Genomic DNA, 27,325 nt, shown 5'->3' with positions numbered 1-27,325 from the left:
GTAACCTTTCCTGCTGTTGCGACAGGAAAAGTATAGTGGTGTGAAGTGTGCCTTTATTAGTCGCACGACGACGCCTTCACTGCTCAGTGTCCTTTCCGAGTATTTCTCCCTGGATGCCGTGCGTTAACGAACAGAGGTTTGAATAACAGCTTCGCAGATCACGCCCACTGTGACTCACGAGCCGGCGACACGGCTGGAAAGCGCGTTTGCTTTTGCTCTGCAGTGATTTGCGCCGATGTGTGTAGAGCGCTACGGTGACCTGTTCTAAATCATCCTTTGATGTTTGATGGCGGGCGTTGTTTTCAAATAAGAAGTTGAATTAGTTGCACACACTGAACTGCTGTCTAATGTGGTCGCTGATGCTAAATGCGAACGCCGCGTTATTTATATCGGGACGGAGAATACTTGTTTGGATTGTCACCAGAGCGCGCCCCGTTAGTTGTGTTCACGGACGAGCTTGGAATCGACGCGCTTTGAGCCATATTTCAAACCTGAACCGAAGCAGCGTTACCGCGATATTATTCTTTGGACTCGTGAAAGGTGCCAATTAGTGCATGAAGCATAACGGATGCACTTCTGACGTCTATAAAGAATGATTGGCAGCGCAATACACTTTTAATTGACGTTGGTTTTCATGCATTTAATGCAACCAGTAAGGGCATGAAGTTTCTGCAGGATACAGTAATGGCAATGAAAGTGCACATATGTTCTTGTCATATATATTCATGACGTCCATATATCACAACAAGCGTTACGCACATTATCAAAACTTTTTACACGTTTTGTCCTGGCATTTGCTGACAGACCTTCAATCACATTGCATGGCATAATTGCAAGCATTTGACACCAGAACACAGTTACGTGCAGATGGCTTGGTTACACATGCTGCATTTCCTTGTGCCGTTCACTATACACGAACAGTTGTCAAGGTGGCCCATGTGCACTCTTGAATTCACGTCCGTGCTTCGGCTGGCATGTCCTCAAGACGCTGCTTGACCTTTGTGCTTCGCATGTACTTTCGAAGGACCAGAAGGAAAACAACATGCACCGCCACAGAGCATGTGTGGATGATGTTCACTTGCAATATCTTCAGCACAATATCCACAATGCTTGGAGCAGGTGGTGGTGCTGCCACAACTGTGTTGGAACTGTGAGCGTCCAAGATTTGATGCTTCATGTGTACCATCGGTCCGTGAAGCTCTGAAAGCATTGGTGTGGTAAAACAGTGGTCTTAAAAAATACCGATATTGTGGGGTACAGAAATCACAGTGTAGGCAGATCAGGCAAAATATTGTTCTGGTAGATTACGCAGCTTGAACTGTTTGTGACATTTTTAAAGGTTAGAGGGTTAGCCACTGAAGATACAATGAAGTATGACACTGGCAAAGCGATGCACAGGTGATAACATGCATCATGCAATAATGTGGAAGGCATACCTAAACTTACTTGAATCAAAGCAGATATGGAATATGAAAGAAGCTGAAGGATATGGCGGCTCTACCTGCCAAATACAACTTCTGTAAAGACGTATAAACTGTACTCTGCTGTGACTATACAGATAGATATGGCAGGGAACCACAGGGGGTGACCACATACACTGTACTTATGACATTTCACTTATAATTTCTTGCAATAAAGGAAGGTCCTTAGAAGAAATACCTACCAGCATTAGGGTATGCTAATTTGATACTAATGCTTTTTTTTCTTCTAGAAACCACTTTTAGCTTCGTTATCCATAAGGTGAATGCATTGTGTCATCATCATAAATTGACTGGCTCTGCTCCATGTGATTGCTGTGGTTGCCACACATGGGCACAGCCAGAAGAAACATGTCTTGAATAGTCGTTGTATGGTCAATGTCATCGTACCTGGCTATATTGCTCTATGACATCAGCAAACTTTGCTTTGTCATGTTACCTGGTACTGTGTGTTCCCTTACCTTTAACAATTCTATTTCTGCAGTTGATTCTACTATGTCATGTTCTGTTACCTAGCAAACATTTTTGTAACATTTGCATTCACGTTCGCTATATGTGAATCCTCTATTGTACCCACTCCTGCTATAGCCCTTGTAGGGCTGCAGTATGTAAAATAAATAAATGATGTCATGAGAATGTTAATGACACCAGGTCTGACATATCAAGACCAATTTTAGTATCAAGTTAACATACCTTCCGTTTCCCTCCCTACCTTCATACTTGCTAAGTGTCATCCTTTTAAGTGCGAGGAATGTGCGATATAGTTTCTATAACTCTACAGCTCCTTGAAGTATTAAGCATGAAATGCTGTCTTGCTGCACGTCTAGAGGCGTGCAGCAAGACAGCGCCACAGACGTGCAGACGCCACAGACAGACGCCACAGACAGATGTGCAGCGCCACCGCTGCACGTCTTGAGACATGCAGCAGTGGCGTAGAGGTAGAGCATCTGCCTCATGTGCAAGAGACCGTGGTTCAAATCCCGGTGCCGCACAATTTTCCACCGGAATAAAAAAAAAATCCGCGTGTTGATAAAATTGCACAAACAGGCCTGGAGTGCGGCCTGATCCCTGTGACCAGAACCGGTAACGCACTCCCACATCAGAGCAGGATTGGCCACCCTGGTGCAGTACTTGGCCACAACCTCCCATATGAACACAACAATAAAACCCCGGCCCTCAGTCCCCAGCAGCTGCGAAGCAACTAACCACGACGGCGGTCAGACCTGCGACGCAGCAGAGGGTGCTAAGAATCCCTGGATCCGGACAGGCCGCCATTGGAATCTGAGCCTGGCAATGTTTAATGCTAGAACGTTATCTAGTGAGGCGAGTCTAGCAGTGCTATTGGAGGAATTAGAGGGCAGTAAATGGGATATAATAGGGCTCAGTGAAGTTAGGAGCACAAATGAAGCATATACAGTGCTAAAAAATGGGCACTTCCTGTGCTGCCAGGGCTTAGCGGAGAGGCAAGAACTAGGAGTCGGATTCCTGATTAATAAAAATATAGCTGGTAACGTACAGGAATTCTATAGCATTAACGAGAGGGTGGCAGGTCTTGTTGTGACCCTAATAAGAGGTACAAATTGAAGGTCGTACAGGTGTACCCCCTACATCCAGTCATGATGACCAGGAAGTCAAAAGCTTCTATGAAGACATGGAAAGGGTGATGGGTAAGGTCTAAACAAAATAGACTACTGATGTGCGACTTCAATGCCAAGGTAGGCAAGAAGCAGGCTGGAGACAAGGCAGTGGGGGAATATGGCATAGGCACTAGGAATAGCAGGGGAGAGTTGTTAGTAGACTTTGCAGAACAGAATAATATGCGGATAATGAATACCTTCTTTCGCAAGCGGGATAGCCGAAAGTGGATGTGGAGGAGCCCGAATGACCAGACTTGAAATGAAATAGACTTTATACTCTGCGCTAACCCTGGCATCATACAAGATGTGGACGTGCTCGGCAAGGTGCGCTGCAGTGACCATAGGATGGTAAGAACTCGAATTAGCCTAGACTTGAGGGAACGGAAGAAGCTGGTACATAAGAAGCTCATCAATGAGTTAGCGGTAAGAATGAAAATATAGGAATTCCGGATCAAGCTACAGAGCAAATATTCGGCTTGAACTCAGGAAGAGGACCTTAGTGTTGAAACAATGAACGGCAGTCTTATGGGCATCATTAAGGACTGTGCAATAGAAGTCCGTGGCAACTCCGTTAGACAGGATACCAGTAAGCTATTGCAGGAGATGAAAGATCTGATCAAGAAACGCCAATGTATGAAAGCCTCTAAGCCTACAGCTAGAATAGAACTGGCAGAACTTTCGAAGTTAATCAACAAGCGTAAGACAGCTGACATAAGGAAGTATAATATGGATAGAACTGAACATGCTCTCAGGAACGGAGGAAGCCTAAAAGCAGTGAAGAAGAAACTAGGAATTGGCAAGAATCAGATGTATGCGTTAAGAGACAAAGCCGGCAATATCATTACTAATATGGATGAGATAGTTCAAGTGGCTGGGGAGTTTTATAGAGATTTATACAGTACCAGTGGCACCACGACAATAATGGAAGAGAGAATAGTCTAGATCCACAATAGTCATCCCACAAGTAACGCCGGAAGAAGTAAAGAAATCTTTGGGAGCTATGCAAAGGGGGAAGGCAGCTGGGGAGGATCAGGTAACAGCAGATTTGTTGAAGGATGGTGGGCAGATTGTTCTAGAAAAACTGGCCACCCTGTATACGCAATGCCTCATGACTTCGAGCATGAGGAAAAACGCTAACATAATCCTAATCCATAAGAAAGGGGGTGCCAAAGACTTGAAAAATTATAGACCGATCAGCTTACTGTCTGTTGCCTACAAAGTATTTACTAAGGTAATTGCAAATAGAATCAGAAACACCTTAGACTTCCGTCAACCAAAGGACTAGGCAGGACTCTGTAAAGGCTACTCAACAATAGACCATATTGACACTATCAATCAGGTGATATAAAAATGGGCAGAATATAACCAACCCTTATATATAGCTTTCATTGATTACGAGAAAGCGTTTGATTCAGTCTAAACCTCAACAGTCATGGAGGCATTGCGGAATCAGGGTGTAGACGAGCCGTATGTAAAAATACTGAAAGATATCTATAGCGGCTCCACAGCCACCGTAGTCCTCCATAAAGAAAGCAGCAAAATTCCAATAAAGAAGGGCATCAGGCAGGGAGATACGATCTCTCCAGTGCTATTGACAGCGTGTTTACAGGAGGTATTCAGAGACCTGAATTGGGAAGAATTGGGGATAATAGTTAATGGAGAATATCTTAGTAACTTGCGATTCGCTGATGATATTGCCTTGCTTAGTAAGTCAGGGGACCAACTGCAATGCATGCTCATCGACCTGGAGAGGCAAAGCCGAAGGGTGGGTCTAAAAATTAATCTGCAGAAAACTAATGTAATGTTTAACAGTCTCGGAAGAGAACAGCAGTTTACGATAGGTAGTGAGGCACTGGAAGTGGTAAGGGACTACATCTACTTAGGACAGGTAGTGACCGCGGATCCGGATCATGAGACGGAAATATTCAGAAGAATAAGAATGGGCTGGGGTGCGTTTGGCAGGCATTGTCAGATCACGAACAGCAGGTTGCCATTATTTCTCAAGAGAAAAGTGTATAACAGCTGTATCTTGCCAAGTACTCAACGTACGGGGCAGAAACCTGGAGGCTTACGAAAAGGGTTCTACTGAAATTGAGAACGACGCAAGAAGCTATGGAACGAAGAATGATGGGTGTAACGTTAAGGGATAAGATAAGAGCAGATTGGGTGAGGGAACAAACGCGAGTTAATGATATCTGAGTTGAAATCAAGAAAAAGAAATGGGCATGGGCAGGACATGTAATGAGGTGGGGAGATAACCGATGGTCATTAAGGGTTACGGACTGGATTCCAAGGGAAGGGAAGCGTAGCAGAGGGCGGCAGAAAGTTAGGTGGGCAGATGAGATTAAGAAGTTTGCAGGGACAACATCGCCAGAATTAGTACATGACCGGGGTAGTTGGAGAAGTATGGGAGAGGCCTTTGCCCTGCAGTGGGCGTAACCAGGCTGATGATGATGATGCTGTCTTACTCTGTTGTAAACAGCTTCAGGGCTGAAATCGAATATTCAGAGAAATTCATCTAGAATCCAAAGTAATTGAAAACCCACTGAGAGTTGTTGCAATTAGTGACACCATCTGTGAAAGGGATGTTCCACATCTGCCGCCATGTCTATTAGTGGTGCTGGCTAACACTGCCAGGGTTAGATCTTGTACACATTCATAAATATCCTGCTGCAGTAAATTCATAAATAGTTGCGGCACTAGCACAAATGATAATGCAATGCACGTGTAATGTGGAGGTTGTGGGTTCAGCTGCCACCAGCGGCAAGGTGTTCTTTCGTCCACTTTCATTTCTCTGTAGCTTATATTTCTATACATCATTATTTCTTGTTCACTACTCATCGAAGTGACAAAGAAAAAAGATTCTGCTCTAAGTTGGTATCGGGGCATAAAGCTAGGTTACAGCGATACCCACACCCTATGCAGGGTGTGGGTATGTGAAACATAGCCACGAACTGTGTCATGCTATAATTTTGGGGTGGACTGCAAAGATTAAACTTTCATAACCAGGGGCACTATTGACATAACCTTTCCCACAGAAAAATGGGGTTTGTGGATTGTGTGTGTTGAGCATGTTACTGTCAATGAATATATGGACACCATCGTGAACAGAAAATTGACAGCTGGAGTATCCCGTATCTCTGTGATGTTAACCATAGCTCTTCTAGGCTCTTCTATACTTGAGACCTTGCGATCAAGGCAGCTGCCAGGTTGAACACTTGCTTATGTTTTCTGCAAGATGCATTCTTTGCTGTTTCTTCCATTAACGAATGAGCATCCTCCAGACAGGCACTGGTACAGTAACTGTTTGTAGTAGGATACTGTCAATAAAGCACACACACACTTATGAAGTGTTTAAACAGATCAGTACCTCATGTTTAAAAGGAATACTGAAGACACTGTAAATAAATTTAGACTGGTAAATTATCCCTTGAAAGTTCTATTTGTATTTCTTTATCTGAAAGAAGTTGGTTATTGGATGAGCAGAACATGTATGTGCAGCTTCTATCAAGCTTCACCTGAGCAATGAAGACACATATTTAATTGCTTAACTTTAAAGAAACAAGAGCTCTAAGGAGCAAACGCCAAATGCTTTGGGAGCAAAATGCATCAAGCCAGCATATTCAAGTCACCCCAAGCAGAAATGCTCTGCACGTTCCACTAGAATATCAAAAAGGTCTTTCCGTACTTCTTTCCGCACTCTTACTCGGAAAATGAAGGCTGAGATTCTGTTTTCAAACCTTGTGCCCAAATCGAGGTGCTGATGACGTTAGTTTGACATCACAAAATTTGTAGTATTCTTGTGTCTGGGCCCTTTACACCCTAAAAGATAGTTATACTCTTGAAGCTTATCTTGTCCTCAAGCAGTTATCATCATCTGTCTTGCATGCTGTCCCTTCTTTTAATGCTGTGTGCTCGGAACTTGCAGGTAATAAACAGCATGCAAATTATCATTATGGCCTAGCATTCTTGACAGAAAAGTAGCTAGCGCAGGTTTTTCAAGAAAGGAAAAGCAAACAAGATTGATAGTGGTTATTGTTTAAGTATCCCCAAATGGTGTAAGCTTCTTTAGAGTGTGTATGCTAGAAAAATGTACAGACATTTCGGTTTCAGTGTGCGATTCCTTTTAAATGCAATTAAGTTCTTTTTTTTTCTTGTTTGTAAACAATTATTTAGCATCAGCGAGACTGCCAAAACCTATAAAATCATGGAAAACTAATGTTAATATGTCAACACCTGTCATTTGTTATTTCATCTTTGTGTCCTTCCTATAAACTTTGGCTGGTTCATAGCTCCTGAAATTTACTATACCAATCTAGCTTTGCCTTTAGTGTGTCCATCTGAATACAGAACAGGCCAACCGTTCCTTCTTTAAATCTGTTGTGTGCAATACCATTCATGTGTTCTGTGGGATCATCTTTTATTGAAAAATAAAAAGAACAAGGGGAGTGGATACAAGGTCTATTTTCTCATTTAAAGAAGGCACATACTATGTTATTGTTTTAGAGGGACTTTGTTAGTGGAAATCACACTTGTGCTATAGCAGAAGTTGTGCATTGACTGGCTAGTGGACGATTTGAAGTGCCTCATCTAAAAAGACCAATTAGATTCAACTGTATTTGTTGTGCATAAAACATCTGTGGTTCAAAGATCTTTCTGTGATGCCATAAAAAGTGGTTAGTAAAGCCTTCACGTCAGTTCAAGGTCAAGGACCCGGTTAATGTATATTAAATGTTGCAAGGTTCCTGAGAAAATTTTGTTCTTGCAATTTTGACCTAGTGTGATAAAAAGAAATAATAGAAATAATAGCCATAATGTTTATGGCACAGCACTCGATTACCGAAATGTTTTAGGTATCTGTATCTAATCCAGTATTAGTCTGGTGCTATTGGAAGCTGGGAAACTGCAAAATTTTAGTAAGGCAGTGTGTGCTTGTACTCCCGCACCGCACTTTGTTGGGGCATTCAACTATTTAGGCAAAGAATATTAGATTGAAAAAGAATGGTCAGATAAAACTAGCACAACTTAAGTAGGTGACTAATACCAAAAGTAGTAAACATATTGTTTCTGGGTGTGCGAATATCTCGAGGTCGATGTCTCGGCACTCTTTGATAACTTTCGTTTGCGTTCTTTCAATAAGAAATAATAATGGGCTGAAATATGAAGGCGCAGATGTTTTTGAAATTGGTTTGTGATGTCCTAGAAATAACCTATAGGAGACTATTGTGCTGACTTCAGCCTTTGGATCATAGGCCTCTTTATATTTCTGAACAGCTTGAATAAACTTATTCAACCTTTCAATAATTCTTGCTGAAGCTGTTAGGAGGATTTAGCAGAGATATTATGGATAGCATATCATTGATTACTTGAGGGCGTCACTGATTACTTGCTTGTAAAGCCACTGGATCCTCAAAAAGTAGCAAAAGTCTTTGATCTCGCCGCCGAGCTACGCGATTGGACGATAACTTCAGCCCGCCCCCTGGTGTGAACCAGCAGAGCTTCGACAATCGCAAACGTACATAGATCGGCATGTGGCGACCCTCCCTTTCTCAGTAGCCAGTTCATCTCTGCTTTTTCACCCAAATGGAAAGCTAGTGGCGAACTGTCATGGAAGCAACGCTGAAGTAGATTTCCCGCCTTATGTCACACGGCCGCTTAATGTAACATGGCGCACCAGGCGCGCGCAATTTAAATCTTTTTGTCTTGGCACAAACCACGAGTCGCTGCAGGCAGTTGTCGCTACTTCTGTTAACATCCAAGGGCTTGCCCGCGGTTGCAGTGTTCCCACCGGGATATGTGGGAATAAAATCGCTCCCCATACAGGGTAAAGGAAGCGCAGGCAATCGCTCCTCCTGCCTCCACACAGTGGCCGTCGAGGAAGTTGAACCACGTACCTGACTTGGTGAGTACCGCCCCGTGGTCGGCCGACGCACGTAGGTGCGGCGCGTCCAGCGCGGAGCTCTGGTTGGCGTGCGCCGGCGTGACGCTCTCCTGGAGCACGACCACGGCGCCCTCGATCATGAAGAGGAAGCGCATCGCGATGGCGACCGCGAATACCGCGGCGGCGGCCAGCATGGGCCGGCGGGCCTCGCGGGACGCCGCCCAGAAGACGAGCCCGTACGCGGCCAGACTGGCGACTATGACGGCCAGCTTGGCCGACAGCGACCACACGGCGATGGAGGCGAGGAACACGAAGCCGCGGTTGGGCTGTCGGCGCACCGTGGTCACGGTGGCCAGCGCCAGCTTGCACGTGTCCACCGCCACGCTGGTGATTGCGAGCGCCCGCAGGTTGACCACCACGTTGCGGGTGTCGAGCGCGCTCCGCCTGGCTCGCTCCCCGCCCTCCGCCCCGTCGACTTCGTCGTCGCCCCCGCCGGCCCGGCTGGACGACATCTCATGCGCGTTCTTGTCGCCCCGCGGTGTCGTCCATTGCTGCCGCAGAGCTGCGTTCGCAGACATACACGGTGCGCAGGCGTTCACGGAACGCGTGGCGAACCCTCTACGCTCTGAAATATTTTGCTCCCTCCGGGGCGTATTTTTGTTCTGTGCGCACCTTGCTGTCTAATAATTTGCTATCGCAATCAATGCTTCGCCTGTTGGGCTAAACTGCGACATCTTTCTTTATTAAGCACAGAGAAAGCAAAAAAGAAAACATTAAAATTTTCATTTATATTTATACTTACCATTCTCTGCTTTGCACTTACAGTTCTATAAAAGCGACAAGAAAGTGACTGCATACTTTTCCAGTGTCTTAATTTATGCGCTTTCAGATTCGTCTTGAAAACAAAGCATAGCTTACAAACGTAGCGGAATACGGGACGCCCTTTGAGCTTTGGTCCAGGACTGGAATCTGGGACACCGCGAAGCACGTGGAACCGTCAACGTGGTGTGCAAGAGCTTTGCATTAACCAGTCGCTGACACGTAGACAGCCGCATATACCTTCGCCATCTGCCAGTTGCAACTAAACACACTTTTGTTTGGAACTGCAGTTTACAACATGTTATAATAACAAGCTTCGCAAGATACTCACTACTAAACATTTTCGAGAACACGTCTATAGGTACAGTCACATTTGAATGTGAAAGCAACCGTGATCGTTTCTAGTGCGAGTGCCTTCGGCGAGAGCGACCTTTTTCTCAGTTATCAGATTAGCAATCTTTCGTAAAGAACAGCCCGTTGTCCTGGCGTTCTCCGTGTAATTATCGGATGTATTTAAAGATAGATAATTTTTTTTTATTGTTGGAATAATAAATATAAGCTGTTGTTACAATATTATGCTTTCTTTCAGAAAGAAAATATTTTCTTTAAACGAAAAGAAAAAGGAAGCCGATTGTTTTTTTCCTGCTCAAAATTTCCCTAACTTTTGCATCCCTAGCCTGGACGCACTGAACGCACTCCATGAAAGCTCAACAGAACAGCGTTGGATACAAAAAAGCTAGCAGTTATTTCTGCGAGAGGGACTGCCAGCACGCTTTCGGTTCTGAGCGTTACGGAGGAGGCGAACGTCGCGAACTCCTCGATCTTATTATGCCACGCACCTCCCGTCGAAGAGCTGGAATCCCTGCCACGCAAGCCAAGCTGTGGCACGTCCGCACGCATTTCTGCGCTCTGTACGGCATGATAACCAAACGAAAATAAGGATTCTGAATCTGCGAAGAGGGCACCGAGAATTCTTGATTGAATGCGCTTCAGCGAGGATTCCGACGTGCGATTGACGAAGCGACACGAGTTACTGACGTGACGCAGGTTGCAGTTACGTTGAAGTTTCCGGAATCGGGGCAACTTTGGGCGCCCGTACGACCTGTTGTGATTGCAGGGGATGCGCCAATGACTTAACTGCACTGACTGCGAGCAACCCATCCAGAACGATACAAAACCTCCAAGTTTAGTTTTGTAGACTAGCTTAAGCGTCGCTGCATACCTTCAGTATCTTTCCAATATGTCAATTAAGGCGTGGCTGTGTATACCCTGTGGGCCGCACAACTTCACGGCGCCGCTTCCGTGAGAGGAACTGGCACTGCCAGCGCGCGAGCCTTCTGTGCCTAACTGTGCGACTGCCGCTGCAATGCGGCCAGCGTTGATGGATATAACAAAACGGATTGCTTAAGAGCCTTTCACTAACAAACAAACAACAAGAAATATTGTAAATACATGCGGAGACGCTGAGAAAGCGTAGCAAATTGCAGGTCGTCCTAAAGCAGCTTTGTGTTTCTTCGTAGTGTTTGTGTTTCGGCCGACATTGCGCCGTGCTTCCTCCGTCACGGCAGGCCTTATTTTTTTTACCTGCGTGTGAGCGCTGTTGGATACGGACCCTTTTCCTGGCATCACTCGAGTTCTCCGACCACATCCAATCGCTGTCGCATTCCAGTTATGGTGCGTAGGGGCGCGTCTACCACGTTTCCGCACCTGTCAGACAAGTTGGCGGCCCCCACCTCATGCGCCGCATGTCGAGCTATTGTATCCACCCCTGCTTGACTCTTCCCCAAAGTGCAACGGGAGCTTGGCATGGTTACAGGCAGTTGATCTTGGCCAAGCAAAGCTGTTTTGCAGCTCTGAAAGGTCGTTCAAGAACAACCCGTCTCCTCGAGCTGAGCGCTTGCAGGCCAGGAGGCAACGCCGGTGGCAAGTCACCCCTCGGACAGTGCAGCCCTTGGAGCAACCCCATGGACCGAATGTGACGACACTTGCACGGGCGCCTACCATTGGAGGAAAATGACGACACCTGAGCGGGTTCGACAATTGGCCGAAAGTGACGTGACCCCGAGAGACCGAAGGGGTTAAAAGCGAGAAACAGGGAGAAGAGACATTCATTCTTTCATTCATTCATATTTTTTCATTCTTGCCACGGGCCGCAGCGTCCGATTTGCTGCCGGCCGTCGATTACTTTATGACTGTTCATTACTTTGTGTTATTACTGTAAATAATGTACATAAACCTTCAGTTTCATCTCAAAATCCTCCTCAACGTAGGCCAACTCCCGCACTCAACGGCAAGGTCCAATAGCGCGTACGCTAATCAGAATGTTCCATGAAGGGGAAAGACCTGCATGTTCGCGCAGCTACGAGCTCGGTACAAGGCTTGTGCTCCGTATATGCAATAGCGCGCTCCGCGTTGTGATTCAACAGTTCAGGTCTCTTTTCGGGTTTCGTGAGATGCCTATACAGCGACGCGATGCGTTGACCAGCGTTTGGCGATGAGTTAACGCGGAGTAAATGCCGTCACACCAGCGAAGCTGTACCAGGGATTCGTGATTCACGCCACGCTAACCTGTGGCTCGTACGTGGTATACAGAGAGTTCTCTCCCTTCTGACTTAATCGGAGTGCTCCGCGTACGCTCAACGTCGTGGCGCTTACCAAAGGCGCGCGCAGTCGACTTCGCGGTGTGCTTGCCTGCCTTTGTCGTTGGCGACGGGTCGGATGTGGACCGGGCGCTGCGGCCGGCGGCGTCTTCCTCCTCCTCCTCCTCTTCATCATCATCTTCGTATTCCCGCCGTCAAAGATGGCGCGCAAAAAAGTGGCTGGGGTGTGAAGAAAGAAAATGCTTTGAGGTTGCGGAAGCGGATATTTGTATTTCAGTAAAGTGTGAATAACACTTGAGTGGTCGACTGCGAACAGCGCGAGCGTTCGCAGCTGGTACACGTGTAGCTGCTGGTTTCCAGATCATTTTGGTTCTATAGCGCATGAGCCGAGCATGGGGCATGAGCCGCATGACCTCGCGTGATCTTATCGCGGTGTCGGCCTGTACTTTTTTTTTTCTTTCGCTAAAGCTGCCGAACAATTTGGCTGATCGACTACTCCAGGCAAGTGCTACATAAAAGTTTTTCCGAGTGTGAAAGAAGCCCGCGAATACATGTAAAGTGCCTAGAGTGGCCGGTCGCGCGCCAATTTTGCGTGTATTCGCGGGCTTCTTTCACGCTCGAAAAAAAAGAGAGCACTTTTACGTAGCACGTATTGAGCAACAGAAAGCTGTATCCTTTCATGTTGCTCTACAATTTTCTCATTGGCACTTTTCGTCTAACTATAATTTTGGGAAGTCGGTTAATTAAGTAAGACTGATTATGTAATTAGGCGGAATGTAAAAGATAATCCGAGTATCTCTTAGCGACGGCAAACAGCATTACTTTGGTTCTGTTCAGCTACGTGGCATTTGCATATTTTTAAGTCTTAGCACATGATAGTTGGGACACCCGATATGTACACACTCAGCTGAACAAGTAATTTAGTTCAACGAAAGACACAGGCACAGTAAAGGGAAGCAAGGACAAGCGCTACTGTCTTTGCCTCCTTTTCTTGTGCCTGTGTCATTTGTTGCGCTCATTTAATTGCCTGTTCAGCATCGCAACACCAAATAACCCAACAATTAATTCTTCTAAAACACACACGCACACACCCGGCGAGCAAACATCGACGGATGCCAAACCACGGGGAAGCGACAAAGAAAAAAAAAAAAGAAACTTGTTTTGCTCCTCCACCTACCTCCTCACGTGTCAGGTAGCCAACCAACGGACAGTATCTTCTAAATTTGTTTTATTCATTTTGTGCAAACCGCCCAATTTGTGGCTAACCCCCCCATGGTGGGTATGTGCCACTTGTGCAGAGTAAACGACACCAACAACTAAACAAAGTAGTTAACTTCTATGCCCTCTCCCTCCCCCTTTCTAACCTGCGAATGCAAACTGGTCAGTCAGTACAGCCACGCACGGGAGGCCGAAAAACAACAACAAAAAAAAAAACGTTTTCACAAGCTGGCCGAACCGCCACGTCTTGCAGCTCTATTATAGTTAGACACTAGCGCCTGGTTTCCCGCAGGCAATTTTTGTAGGGATCTCGAATGCCTCAAGTCATTGCCTATGAGATCGGGGTGTCGCAGCGCGAGCCGCCGGATCTCGGAGGCAATGACTTAAGACCGCCGATCTGGCCATTAGCGTTTAGCCGCTGCATGAAAAGAAAGGTCAGCCCCGCCTCCCCCGCTCTTATTTTGTCTCCGTCCCTACTCTTCACATATTAGTGAGCACCAGTTTTGGCATTTTGCGTCATTTCAGCGGGACGCTAAGAGAAAGAGGATGCTCGAGCATATAGTTGTTGCGTATGGGTGTGCACGTTATTCGACGAGAGGCGAGGGTTCAGGAGGTCGGCCAATCGTGCCGACACTGCCTGGCGTGTCTATGCTGCCGACACGCGTGGCCCGCTTTCGCGCACCTGCCGTCGCATAGGACACACAGACCGTAATTGGAGAGAGAGAGAGAGAGAGAGAGAAAGTCATTTATGGAATGCTCGTGAAACACTCGCCCTCTGCGCGTTTTTCTTTCTGCTTCTTTTTTTGTGCCACGTGAACCGCGTTCCCTGCACTTCATCTTTCTTTTTTTTTTTTTCTAGACAGAACGTGTGTGTTTCAAGTAATGACAGCGGCACTATTTTTGGAAAATCGCCGCGTATCTTCTGGCGAAGCGCGCTGCTCAGAAGCTGTACATGCCGTGTTTTGCCGCGTGTGAGGGGGCATTTTGTCTGTTTTACAGCGGTATCTGCACTGAGCTCTCGACTCGCTTGAATGTGTCCGTTGTGTCGTCTACAGTAACAGGTCCGCATATACCTGCCAACTCTCCCGAGTTACTTGTAAAGTTGACAAATTTGGGCTTGTTCTACGGTTTTACGAATGTTGTGCCAAGTTTTGACTTTCTTTTTTCTCTTCGCAAGAAACGTTATGAAGGTGTTGAAGGATAAGAGGGGGTGGGGCCGCAAGACACCAAGAAAAAGGAGAAGTCGTTGAAGAAATTGTGGCATTACCTGTGCTGTCCATTTTGTGTCAGCGCAAGACGTCATTATTCAGGGTGTCCCAAGTAACTTTAGCCAGAGTTTAAAAATATGCGAATGCCACGTAACTAGACAGAATTAAGGTGATGTTGTTTGCCGTCACTTGGAGATACTATATTTTTTTTTTCATTTTACCTAATTAGATTAAGACTTAATTAACTTCTGAGCGACATGAAAAACTCCCGATGCAGCTTTCTGTTGCTCAATACGTGTTACGTAAGTGTTTTTTCCGAGCGTGAAAGAAGCCCGCAAACGCACGCAAAATTGCCGCGCGACTTGCCGCTCGAGGCAGTCTGCGTGTATTGGGGAGCTTTCTTCACGCTCGGAAAAACATTTATGTAGCACCTATTGAGCGACAGAAAGCTGCATCGGGAGTTTTTTCATGTCGTTCTACAATTTTCTGATTGACACTTTTCATCTAACTATAATAATTGAGAAGTTGACGAATTAGTTAACAAAGCCTAATTATCGAATTAGGCGGAATGAAAAAAAAAATAATAGTTTGAGTATCTCCAAGCGACGGCAAACAACATTACCTTGGTTTTGCCCAGCTGCGTGGCATTCGCATATTTTTAAACTCTGGCTAAAGGTAGTTGGGACACCCTGTATATAGTACACTGGAGGGGGAAGCTTGATTCGAGCAAGTTTCTTTTTCACATTTTTAAAACATGCAGGCGAAATCGTCAACACGAATGTCGCTAAAAACTCACCGTGATCAAGAGCTATTACTTGCCTGTCATTCTCTGCTGCTCGCATTTCGCCGCTGCTTATGGGTGCGTCTAAGGCAAGTAATCGTTGACTCCACTAGTGGGCAACTCGAAGGGATCGTGAAAGTCTGTTCGTACATTATCAGTAGTTCGTCTTAACTGAAGAGACAAACAGCGCTCGAGATATGCAGTTCCTAGTGCGCTAAAATATCTGCTACAAAATAATAAAATAAAATTAAATGAAGGTCATAGCATTAAAACCAAAAGGCAGACGTAAGAAGATGCAGTTATTCGATTGACATGATAAAAAGTGTTAATTTATGCACTCTTACTTAACTATTGCCTAATTGCTGGTTGCCGATGCCGTGCAAATCTGTGCGCTGTAACAAAATTTCACCTAGCTTGTGGCCTCACGTTCTCTCGTAAAGGTTCACCACTGTATTCAGTGCGTTATCAGCAGCTTTATGTGTGAAGTTGGATCCTGTGGCTTCCGGGGAGTGTCGTCGCCTAATTAATTTCCAGCCTGCAGAGCCACATCGAGGACCTCCTCGATTGATCTTTCTGTGGTGTCAGCCCTGCCGTTTTCCACGTCATCGTTGACGCTGGCGCAGCTGTTTGTGTTTGCAGAAACACCGTTTGCTTCTCACGTATGCCTATCAGAATCGCCTTCTCCCATTTAGTTTGCCAATCCGGGCCTCTCACCGAGATGAGCGGCAGGCGTTATAGTGGTGACTGCGGAAGTTCGTCCTAATCGAATGAGACGTTCGTCCTAAGCGGATTTTTTCTTTGTTTTTCACTTGCACTCTTTGAGAAATCAGTCAAATGGTTACACGTTGTTTCCTATATCCCATAATTCGGCCTAACCGCGTCTGTCGTAACGGGAGGAGGAGTAGATTTTAATGGAGAGAAAGGAGGAGAGGTCGGCCTGGAGAGCGTGTCTCTAGCCTGCTACTCCTCACTGGGGAATGGGGAAGTGGGAAATACAGGGAAAGGTAGGTGGCGGATGATTATGATATGGTACAATGAGATACTATATACACGTTGTCCAATATGCGGATGCGCACTGGAGACGCAATACACTAAGAGTAATCTTGTCCATACAAAAAGTAACGGGAGTATACTGTAATAATAGTCAGGCGCCTATATAGGGTCGACTGAATGCAGCGCTGATGGTAGTGCCAACCTGAGCCGGCTGAAAGACCTCCACATATACGGTACGCGCCGAGGCCTTGTATTGAAACGTTTTAAGCTCCCACCAGTGAATCATGTCGGAGCGTGAGCGACATCTTGATATTAACGAGGATGCAGTCGCATTGTCTACCGCTTATAGGTGCCACGAGCGAGGCTTCCTCCGCGAAGGAAGCGAAGTGTCGACAATGGATGCATAACGAAATGTGCAAATTAGAGTGATCATTTGCTCTAATTTCAAGAAGCGTACGTCGTTGGTCATCGTTAGCGCCGTGTATTACAACGGAGGAGCGGCATGTGCATAATGAATGGCGGTACAACGTTTTCCGCAGGGGCGACGCACTTTCTTAAGCGAATGCGGAGACAACGTCATCATGACAGCTGCATTGATCACATATTTCCCAGCTGTCATCTTTGCAGATCGCAGCAGGCGTGTGCAGTGCCTGCGTTTGACGTTAAACGCAGTGTCGGGTCGTCGTGAGTTGCGATGTGGCGCTTTGGCATATACAGTGACGCGTGTTTGTGCCTCGTTGTTGTCGGTCACGTGCCCGTCGCGGTGGCGAAGCGGCTGTGGCGACTCTGCTGCTGAGCACGAGGTCGCGGGTGCGACTCTCGGCGCCACGGTGGCCGAATTTCGATAAATGGGCGAAGTGGGAAAACAAGTAAAAAAAAAAAATCCTGGTGTACTCGAATGTATAGGTGCGCCTTGGGGAGGAACATAATGGGATCGTGGTTTTGGCACGTAAAACCTCCGAATATATATATATATATATATATATATATATATATATAGAGAGAGAGAGAGAGAGAGAGAGAGAATCCTGTGAAAACGACTCCGAGGAGGGAGTATAGACATATATTTGGTGGGATGCATATATGCGCACTTCATTAATGATTACTTGCCTTTAAACGCAGCGCAAAAGCGGCAACAAACTTGTAACAGCAGAGAATGACGAAAACTCGCCGTGATCTGAGAAGATCACGGTGTCTTTTTTTCGGCGAACGCGCTGGCACCGTTTTACCCGCCGTGCTTGCTTAGTGGCTTTGGCGTTGTGCCGCTAATAGAAGCACGATGTCACGGGATGATCAAATCTTAAGCCCCTTGATAATTTGAAAGTAGCGACACTCTTGTCCTCGCGGCGTTTTCCTCCTCGATTCTCCTCGCCCGCCGGCTGCGCACGGCACGCTTTTCCTCCTGAGCTCCCGCGGACGGGCCGCAGCATTCTATGGAGGCGTGTTATTGTGGGCCAGTCGCGCGCCCCAGTGGTGTTGAAAATTTTGAGAAATGCTGATAACACCATCGATAATGCTAAAGTCAACGTTTATGAGGAGGTTGGTTTTTTCTTAAAGCCGTATGAACGGGGTATAGTGACGGACGGAAAAAACTTTAATGGAAAAGGACCTGCGAGGTTGCCAGCCCGGGCTCAGGCCACCCGGGCATTGTGTGCGGTGAGGCATAGCCTTTCCACCGCTGCCCGGGCCCGCTGGATAGCCCATAATTGGGTATAGTGACTAATAAGAGCTTTAAAGCGAGTTCTGCACTCCAGGCAATTTTTCTGCCTCATGATGAGATGTTCTACTTTGTGCGTCTGGTATAGTATCGCTTGTGACACATTCCTTTGTGTGTCTTATTAAGCGAAAGCCTTAGCTCTGTTTCAAGGTCGCGTTGTGATCGACAGAAAATATCACGTCACTGAAGGAAGGCCGGAAGCGAACCAAATCGTGTGCAGCCGTGTATAAGGGGTGATTGCCGATTAGTAAAGTTAACTAATGATTGATTCATGATTGGATTAAGATGAATTAAGGTTATTAAGGAGAATGAAGGTGGATTAAAGTTGATGAATGTGGATTAGAGTGAATGGAGTGGATTAGGGAGGGTTATGGTGGATTGAAGCGAATGAAGGATTAGGATGGATTAAAGAGGATTAGGGTGCGTTAAGGTCAATGAAGGTGAATTAAGCTACATTAAGGAGGATTATGGCAGATTAGAGGACTGAAGGAGGATTAGGATAGATTAACGGGTATTAAGGCGAATTAACGAGGATTCGGGTGGGTTATAGTATGTGAAGGTGGATCGGGTGCATTAAGGAGGATTATCGCGGATTAGGGTGAATTAATGAGAATGAAGGAGGATTAAGGTGCATTAAGGAGGATTGAGGACGATTAAGGTGGATGAAGGATTAGTATGGATGAAGGTTTATTACAGTAGGCTTTACAACTTTAATCCTTCATTTATCTTAATCCACACTAAACCTTGTTCATGCACCTTAATCCTCTTTAAGACACATTAATCCACCCTACTCGGTCTTAATACTCCTTCATCAACCCTAATTCACCTTAACGCACCCTAATCGACCTTAATGCTCATTCATACACTTTATTACTATTTCATACACCGTAATCCTTATTGACGCACCTTAATCCACCTTAATCCTGCCTTTATCTACCCTAATCCATCCTAATCGGTCTTAATCTTCCTTTATCAACCGTGATTCACCTTAATCTACCCTAATCGACCTTATTCACCTGGATCCTCCCTAATCCATGTGCATGCACCTTAATCCTCTTTAATACACCCTAATCTACTTTAATCCACCCTAATCGGTCTTAATACAGCTTCATCAACCCTAATTCATCTTAATCATCCCTCATCCATCTTAACATCTTTCATGCACCTTAATCCTTATTGATGCACCTTAATCCTCCTTAATATACTCTACTCCACGTTTATCGTCCCTAATCCACCTCAATTCAATCACTAGTGAACCATTAATTAACATGGCTAATCATTCTCTTATACAAGGGTGGACATGCTTTGGGTCGCATCTGGAATTCGTTGGGTCACGTGAGATTTTCTGTTCACAATGCGACCTTGCAACATAGAGATTTAAGGGCTTTCGCCTTAAAACTAAAAAAAGAAAAAACACAATGTGGGCTAGCTAGCGCTCATCACCTGCAAATATCACGGGTATACTTGCCACTAATTTTTTCAGCGCTCGCGTTCGTTGTATCTGACTGACGCACAGATCGACGTAAGCTAGAAATAATAGCTCCTCTAGAAGCCGCTCTTTCAATTTTCACTAAAACAGGCAACGGATCCTAACAATCGCGAAAAGTGCGATCGAGAGGTTGTATCTTCGCACATAATTGTTCGCAGCAGGAAGCAGAATCTATAGTGCTGTGTTTCCGACGGAATAACAGTCGGCGACGTGCGAAGTGATGGCTGCAGAATATTAAGCACACTGAGGACAACCGCAGTTTTATGCAAGGTACAAATTGCCGCAACAAAAACGCTGGTGAGCAGGCCGGAAAAATGAAAAAAATGCAGCATTACGGGATGCTTTGCTACGAGCAATAAGACGCCTCAGCTCGCAAACAACGCTGTTCTTTGTCGGAACTAAGTTCTTTCGGCCAATGTTGTGCAGCTACTGCTTCCTGCGCAAGCCGTCACGCTTTCCTTGTCGTATCATAAAAACGGTATAACCATCTTCAGGCTTCTTGCTCCATTTATATGCGCAACAGCACGGCATAGCGCTAGCACATAGAGCAGGAAACAGCGTACAACGTTTTCTACGCCGAGCTAAAGCGCCGAGATAAGGAGAAAAATGGCGCGAACGAAACTGAAAAACAAGCAAAACGCAAGATCCGCGCGTTTCCAAGGGCAACGGCAGGGAGACCAATCGTCGTGCAGAAAACCGGGGGCTAAACTGGTTGCCGCTGGGGGGGGGGGGGGGGGAGGGAGGGATGGGCAAGGGTCGAGGAGGAGGCGAGCAGGGCGCCCGTGTATACCATGCGTTGGGTGCGCGTTAAAGAATCTGAGTGTGTCGAAATTAATTCGGAGCTTCTCACTACGGCGTTCCTCATAATGAGATCGCGGTTTCGTGGCACGTATAAAATCTCAATTTTATTATGGCCTCGGGAACTTGTCAGAATAAAGTTGCTCGAAGCAAGTATACCCCTCTGATTCACCACCAGAAGACACCTACAGAAATATACAGGAGACTTGCGTACCTGCCAACCCTCACGAGTTTTCCGTCAGATTTACGAACTTGGGCTTGTTTTACGATTTTACGGATATATCGTCGTTATGCGAAAAATAAATTGTGTTCGTGAAAAAGTTAAGCTTGTTCTCCGAAGCTTCTTTTGGAAGTCATTTGATGGTGAAAGGACATAACAGGGGTACTTGCTTCGAACAAGTTTATTTATTTATTTATTTATTTATTTATTTATTTATTTATTTATTTAGAAAGCCTCACAGGAGGCATTGAGTGAGAGGAGCACGTGGTGCAGTTCAATTCCGTTACAAGACATCGGCGAGTAGACAATTGTTCCCGAAGCAGGCGAAATCAGCGACACCAAATTCGCTGAACGTTACTGGTCTTAAAAAATATATAAAATGTGCTGCTTGTCACTGTTTGCTGTACAATGCATGCTGCTGCTTAGTACTGCTTCTGTGTTGCTTCTGAAGGCAGATCATGTTTAATAAAATGTGTATGTATTCCCGAAAAGGCGTGTCCTCGGGAAAGCTTTTCTTAAAGGCTGTGCTCTCCCCCCTCTCGGGTTCATTTGCGCGGTATTTTACAAATTTTAAACTTCGCATTTTTGCAAGCCTGCGTCATAGACGACGAAAAGCACTTGTGAAATGCGTTCAGAATACTGCGAGGTGACATTACAGAATGAAGAGTCAACATGCGAACTTACTACCGCGCTGGTACGTCATCATCATCTGTGTGTAGGCGTGCAAAAACGATTTATTTGATCGCAAAAAACACGGCGAGGCGGTTACTTTGGCCACGTACGTGAAGACGTTTTCGGCAAATAACCGTGATATTCGCAAAAAGAAAAGGAAAGACGAACAAAAGGAAAAGAGAATGTGTGCCATGTTCGGACCATTCCAGTAAGTAATAGAAACCGACTTGAAAAGCGATTATGTCCCTGATCCCTCTCTTCTGGTCTCAGGAGGCCGTGCAGGAGGATATACTTATCCCTAGTTGTCGGACGTAGCAGTACCGATCCTTCAAAGCGCCTCGGCTGGTTCGCCGGGAGCCCATCCATCGTACGCAGAACTTGCGTATTTCAATATTGTATCTCAAGAAAGCACTACACCAACGACAGTATCTCAGACTATACGCGCCCACTAGTGAAGAAAGCTTAATAATATCTGAAGAGGTTAGTCGATCGAAAGGCTTGACGTGCTGCTGCAGGTTCAGTATATAAGAAATTAGAGAGAGAGAAAAAAAATAAAACACGCGCACACACATGTACTCGCACACGGACCCGTAAATGTAGGCAACAGCGAGCTCTGTGATGTGAACGAAGTGGAAAGTCGATCAATGTGGCATCGACAGTAAAATATTTTAATAAACGTCCCGCTGGCGATAGCAGTGCATTCTGTTTTGCAATATCGAGATGAATGGAATAAACTTTTTTTGGGACAAACGACTAGGCTCCTGTTGCTTTATGTAGGAGGCCTCCTTATTCCCGGAAACCATGGCTATTTCCCGACAGTTTGGCCCTCTCCACCAGCTGAAGCTGGTCCTCAGGGCCCTCAGGGGCAACAGAGCCTCCCACTGGTCTTCTGATGGTTGCCGCACTTGTGGTGCCTTCTCGTTGTTTGTGTACCGCCGTACCACGTGGTAGAGGGTGTTGGATGTGTCTGTGCAGGATTTGCGGTCTCCCCGATGTGTCCCCAGATACATTGTGTGTACTAGAGTACCGTGAATGTCTGTTACTACCATTCTAGTACACTGTAATATAGGCACCGGGCGCGGGATTAGTTTGGACCGGTGGCGCCTCCGTGCGGCGGCTCCGCGAACGTAATGGCATGTGGCGGCCAGGCCGGGCGCAGCAGGCGCTGCCGCCTGCTACGTTGGTTGAATGTGCTCCGTCGTTTCTTCAGTTTGCGTTGCCACGATTCCACGTGAAACCAAATTTGAACAAACGTGTTGCGGTTTTGGGTGCACGGACAATTATTGGAACGTAACTGAAGTTGATGAGGTCATTCATTCAAACGGTTTTCGTCGCGGCGTCACCAGATGGAACAGCGGAAAGCCTGGATATGCGCGGTGTATATAGGCAACTGCACGTACAATGCTCAGCAATCTTTTAGCCGATTGTGAGCGCTGGAGTCGCCGAGCCGATGTATCGTGCTGTGCGATGAAAGCGCGAACCTTTGTGACGTATTGTGACTACATTTGGTCAGACTACGATCACCCAGCGCTCAGCTGAGGCTCGCAAAAGCGGCGGCATGCCGCGCGCTCCGAGTATCGCATTTCGCTCGCTGAGCACTGTACATTTCCGACGCTGCTTTGTTTTCGCCTAGTTGCTCTAACATTAATAAAGCAGCCGTTCCTACACGAGAGCTCCGTGTTCCATGCGAATTTCGTGTCTTCGCCACCACAGGTGCAACGTTTCCGGAGCTTGGGCACCGAAGGCGAACACAGATTTGTAACCGTCATTCTGCCGTCATTCAGTGGCTCAGTCTTTCTTTTTTTTTTTTTTAAGATATAATTTCCTTCCTCCCGCTTCCAACTGCGTCTGGTACGTGACTGTTTGCTGTGCGTCGACAGCGACGAAAGTGAACGCAGCGGCGCGTTCGCACTCGCCGTCAACGCCGGCTCTCGTCGCGCTAAGCTGTGAAAAACAGACCAAGACTGAAGATTACACCAGTTTCTAAGACGTTATGATTACCGAAGCATCGCAAAAAAAAAAAAGACGAGTTACAGCGAACAGAGAACGGGAACTTAGCGACGCACGAGCATCGGCGAAGCAGCGCAAGAATCCCCCTCCCCCCCCCCCCCCAAAAAAAAAAAGATAAAGAAGAAAGAAGACGTCTCTCTTCTGTCCTTAATTTGTGTTCCGCTTCGCCTGTTTACATGATTAAATACGCGACAATGTAAACGTGTACATCAAAATGAAATCTGTAAAATAACTGCTGGGGTTCCGCATCGTAGCTTGCCGCGGTGAGCTCTGTTTGCAGGGTGTCCTTGCATGTCAATTTGCACTTGTTTTTCTACTTTATATGGTACCTTATGCCACGAATATAAGCTGCCTCGCACAAGCGGCAACATTTCTCCGGAGCAGACACACGAGAATGCGTTTTTGAGTACGTCAGGCCTTAAAACCCGTAGTGCCAAATCACCGGGAGCGCCCTGTGCGCCTTCGTGGTGTCGTCTGCTTCACATGCCTGAGCTCCTACTGCTGCCGTTCGCGGCGCTGTTCGCCGGCGCGTCGCTGGCGCCTTACGACGGCCGCCCCGTGCATGTAGTATTTTTCTATGTTACTACTTGTCCCCTTGTTAGCGTTTATTGTGGTCCTGGGTAGTATTTCCGTTCCTTCTAGTAGCGATCTAGGATGGCCGGCTACATAATTGGTTGGTTGTCTTATATGTTAACCACAGGACGTTGAAAAAAAAAAAATAAAGACAGCGAGTGATAGCTTAAACGTGTAGGAAATGATTTTTTTTTTTCACAGAAGACCGCAATATCATACACTTTCGTAATATCATATACGAAAGTTGGGCAATTTTATGCAAGTGTGCCGCGGTATATAGCGAGGACAGCGTATACATCTCGCCATGCCCTGATGAGAATCGTTGCCGTAATATATAATGGACGAGAAACGCACGAGAAGCTTCGTTGCGGAATTCTATCCTTGCACGGGCAACCGTCCTCGTTGCGCAATTTTTCTCCGAACTGCGTCGTTACAGGAACTGTTATTAAAACCGCCCACGGGCGCGCATAATTGCGTGCACTTTTGGGGGCGGCGGTATCAAATGCCACTCGCGTCCATTCCCGGCATTCAGCAGGCTTTGCCGCTGCAAGCATTGTCCTAATTGCGAAACGCTGTGCGATACGGGAGCTGGACGCGAGTGGGTGTTGCGAGACTCAGCTGTGTACGCTGCTGCATTAAGTATATGTATAATCCGTTGCTCATAGCCTCTGTACATAGTACGTATAGCCTCTGTACATAGTAATCAATGTGACCTGCACAAATGATCGAGCGTTTTTCTTTGAGGAGCTCGTATGCGATGCTAATCACTCGTTAACATGCACAAGGTTACCTTTAAAAAAAGAGAAAAAAAGTTACGGCACCAAGATTTATTGGGTAATGAACTGGTATTTAGGGGTCTCAAGAAAAGCCGTTCGTGCGCACATATATGGAATAAAAATGGCTGGAGACGGGGTCACTAAATGGCGTTCATCTGTATCTGCATTCCTGTAAGCAAGCTCTTTTTTTTTTTTTTTCGAGAACTTTGATACGACGCTGCAAATGTGCTAAACACACGTATGGAGCAACGCGTGGTTCTAAATATGGAGAGAGCCGCACCCCCCCCTTAATACTTATCCGCTATATACCCAAAATATTTGTTCTCATATATTTCCCGAACAGAAGAGTAGGAGGCGGGCTGCAACTTGTGATGTGCAACAGCCGGTACCATTTTCTCTCTCAACTATCTAATGTTCCTTCTCTCTTAAGCGTGATGCGTTGTGCTCGGTCACTCTTTCCGTCGCCCCCCTCCACTACGGCGTGCCTCATAATGAAATCGTGGTTTTGGCTCGTGAAACCCCAGAATTCAATTGCTAGGTCACTCTTTGTATTGGAGGACATCCGGGGCCTCAAGGTGAAACAAGGGCGTTAGCAGGAAGAACTAACGCTTCTCGTTAGGTCCGTAATTTCATCATTTAAAAATAGGCTCCGCGTATGCTGTAAGAATATTCAACATTTAATCGGCTTTTAATGCATTCAACATTTAATTGGCATTTAATGTATTAGTACATTTTGTACTAATACTACAGGAAGTTATCTATCTCACTCTGACTGCCCGAAATCGAACAATTCGTGCGCCTATGGTAAACAGGAAAATAAGCCAAAAAAGTTAACAAATGTCATATTTTATCACTTCGTTACTTTTTGTGAACGTTCCAAAGACAATACATCGTCGCATTCTGGATGTGCTTATAAGAATTGTGCGTGTGTGTGTATGTCTGTGTGTATGCCAACTCTTTTGGAGCCTTTGTAGGGGTAAGTTATCACACATTTAACTATGTTGTTACGCTAAAGCTACAGAGAGAGAGGAGGAAGAGGAGAACGAAGTGGCGTTTGTCTTTGCAGCGGCACTGTGTCGGCGTGGCCCCTTTTCATCAGTTCATCTTTAAATAATCGCGTCCCTTCCTAACAGTTTTGGTGGACGGTGCGGGGTAAAACATCGGCGGCCCCGAAAGAACGACGACGAACCGCCCACAGAAGTGCACGTCGTTCTCCTCTTCCTCCGTTCTCTCTGTAGCTCTAGCGTAACAATATATTTCTTGTACATTTCTTTCTATTCTCATAGTCTCACAGTTCTGTTGCCATTTCGCACGCTTAACTCGGCGTCCGCTGCACCTTGGCCCATTGCAAAGTGGGCGTCCGAGAAGTCGACGCCCGTCGTCGTTCCTCGTTCGAAAATGTCTCCCGCGCCGGCGGCGCATCGCCCTTCAGCTACGCGCGAGGCTGCCACACCGGGCGTTAGTCTTCGTTTGCACTTCGCAACCGTCGGAACCGCCGCGGTGTAGCACAATGGCTCCCCGCGGGCTCTTCGCTGGCAGCACGGCCACAACGCTGGCGACCGGCCGGCTGGCTATAGCTTGCCGTCTACGGCTCCAATTTCGCGGTTCCTCGGGCAACGGGAGTCCAAATTTTCAGCCTCCCCCCTCCCCTTTTCTCTGGCAGAGCAATTCCTGGCTTTCCTCGTCCGACCCACACAGCCCCTGGAGAACGGCGCACAGCGGGTCCACCGTCCATTTAGCCGCAGACCGTTCTACGCAGTTCTACGCCGACCCTCCCTGGAATCTCTCTCTCTCTCTCTCTCTCTCTCTCTCTCTCATCGTCATATGCCTGGGAGGGTTGGGTCGTCCCCCATCGACTGGCCTTGGGCAGCTTCCTTTCTAATGGCCTAATCCGTCCGCCTTTCGGATCGGCCGACTTCCGCCGGTTGACTTGGTGGCAGTTACCCCTTTTTGCTGCCGATAATCCAATATCGGGTTTGCCTGACGCTGCACGGAATGAGATGTGATAGAGAGACGTTTAATGAAATAAAGACGGACAGGCGGCCAGCGGAGCGTGTCTCAAGGGCGGCTTCCTTCCAGAGGGAGGAAGTGAAACGGCTATAGGGATAGCAGACAGACAGAGAGAGATATATAGAGATAGACAGGGTTTTGTGCGTGGCAGTTTTCTCGCGACAAGGATAGTGAAAATGAATCTATAGTGGTGCCACGTGGGGGCTTATATACGTGACGGCGTTTCGGCACCGGCTTATCGAGGACAGTTATGGTAGAAGCCGACGGATTGTGTGTCGAAAGAACTAATTGAATGAAAGGATGTTCGCTTTTGTTGGTGTCCTTGAATATAGTTTTTGTCGTCCCCCTATAAATTGGCAAAAGCAACGCGGCGAAGTTCGCATATAAGTGGACGGCGCAACCTGGCTGGCTGTCGGTTAAGCAAGGACATCGTGGGTGCAACTGT

The 27,325-nt window shown here is 46.5% G+C and overlaps 2 protein-coding genes across 4 annotated transcripts in view; one reads left to right on the top strand and one right to left on the bottom strand.

Moving 5' to 3' along the window:
- Positions 1 to 27,325, top strand: part of Wdr37 (WD repeat domain 37) — a 166,667-nt gene that overhangs the window by 558 nt on the left and 138,784 nt on the right. The gene's annotated exons all lie outside the window — the stretch shown is intronic.
- On the bottom strand, positions 7 to 12,605 carry LOC126531037 (uncharacterized). Its single transcript, XM_050178416.3, has 3 exons — positions 12,471 to 12,605; positions 9,010 to 9,558; positions 7 to 1,200 (listed from the first exon to the last, which is right to left on the bottom strand). The coding sequence occupies exons 2-3, from the start codon at positions 9,506 to 9,508 to the stop codon at positions 953 to 955; spliced, it is 747 nt and encodes a 248-aa protein (XP_050034373.1). The 5' UTR covers positions 9,509 to 9,558; positions 12,471 to 12,605; the 3' UTR covers positions 7 to 952.

The sequence above is a fragment of the Dermacentor andersoni genome, chromosome 5, assembly GCF_023375885.2.
Source record: "Dermacentor andersoni chromosome 5, qqDerAnde1_hic_scaffold, whole genome shotgun sequence".
NCBI classification, from domain to species: Eukaryota; Metazoa; Arthropoda; class Arachnida; order Ixodida; family Ixodidae; genus Dermacentor; species Dermacentor andersoni.
Note: the sequence above shows the minus strand (reverse complement) of the source record. Positions and strands in the feature narration are given on the sequence as shown.

Bases quoted from the DNA above. Each gene is read 5' to 3' on its own strand.
- LOC126531037 (XM_050178416.3), bottom strand. From the start codon at position 9,508: ATGTCGTCCAGCCGGGCCGGCGGGGGCGACGACGAAGTCGACGGGGCG. The intron at 1,201-9,009 runs GTACGTGGTTCA...CAATGCTTTCAG, and splicing joins GGCGGTACTCACCAAGTCAG to AGCTTCACGGACCGATGGTA.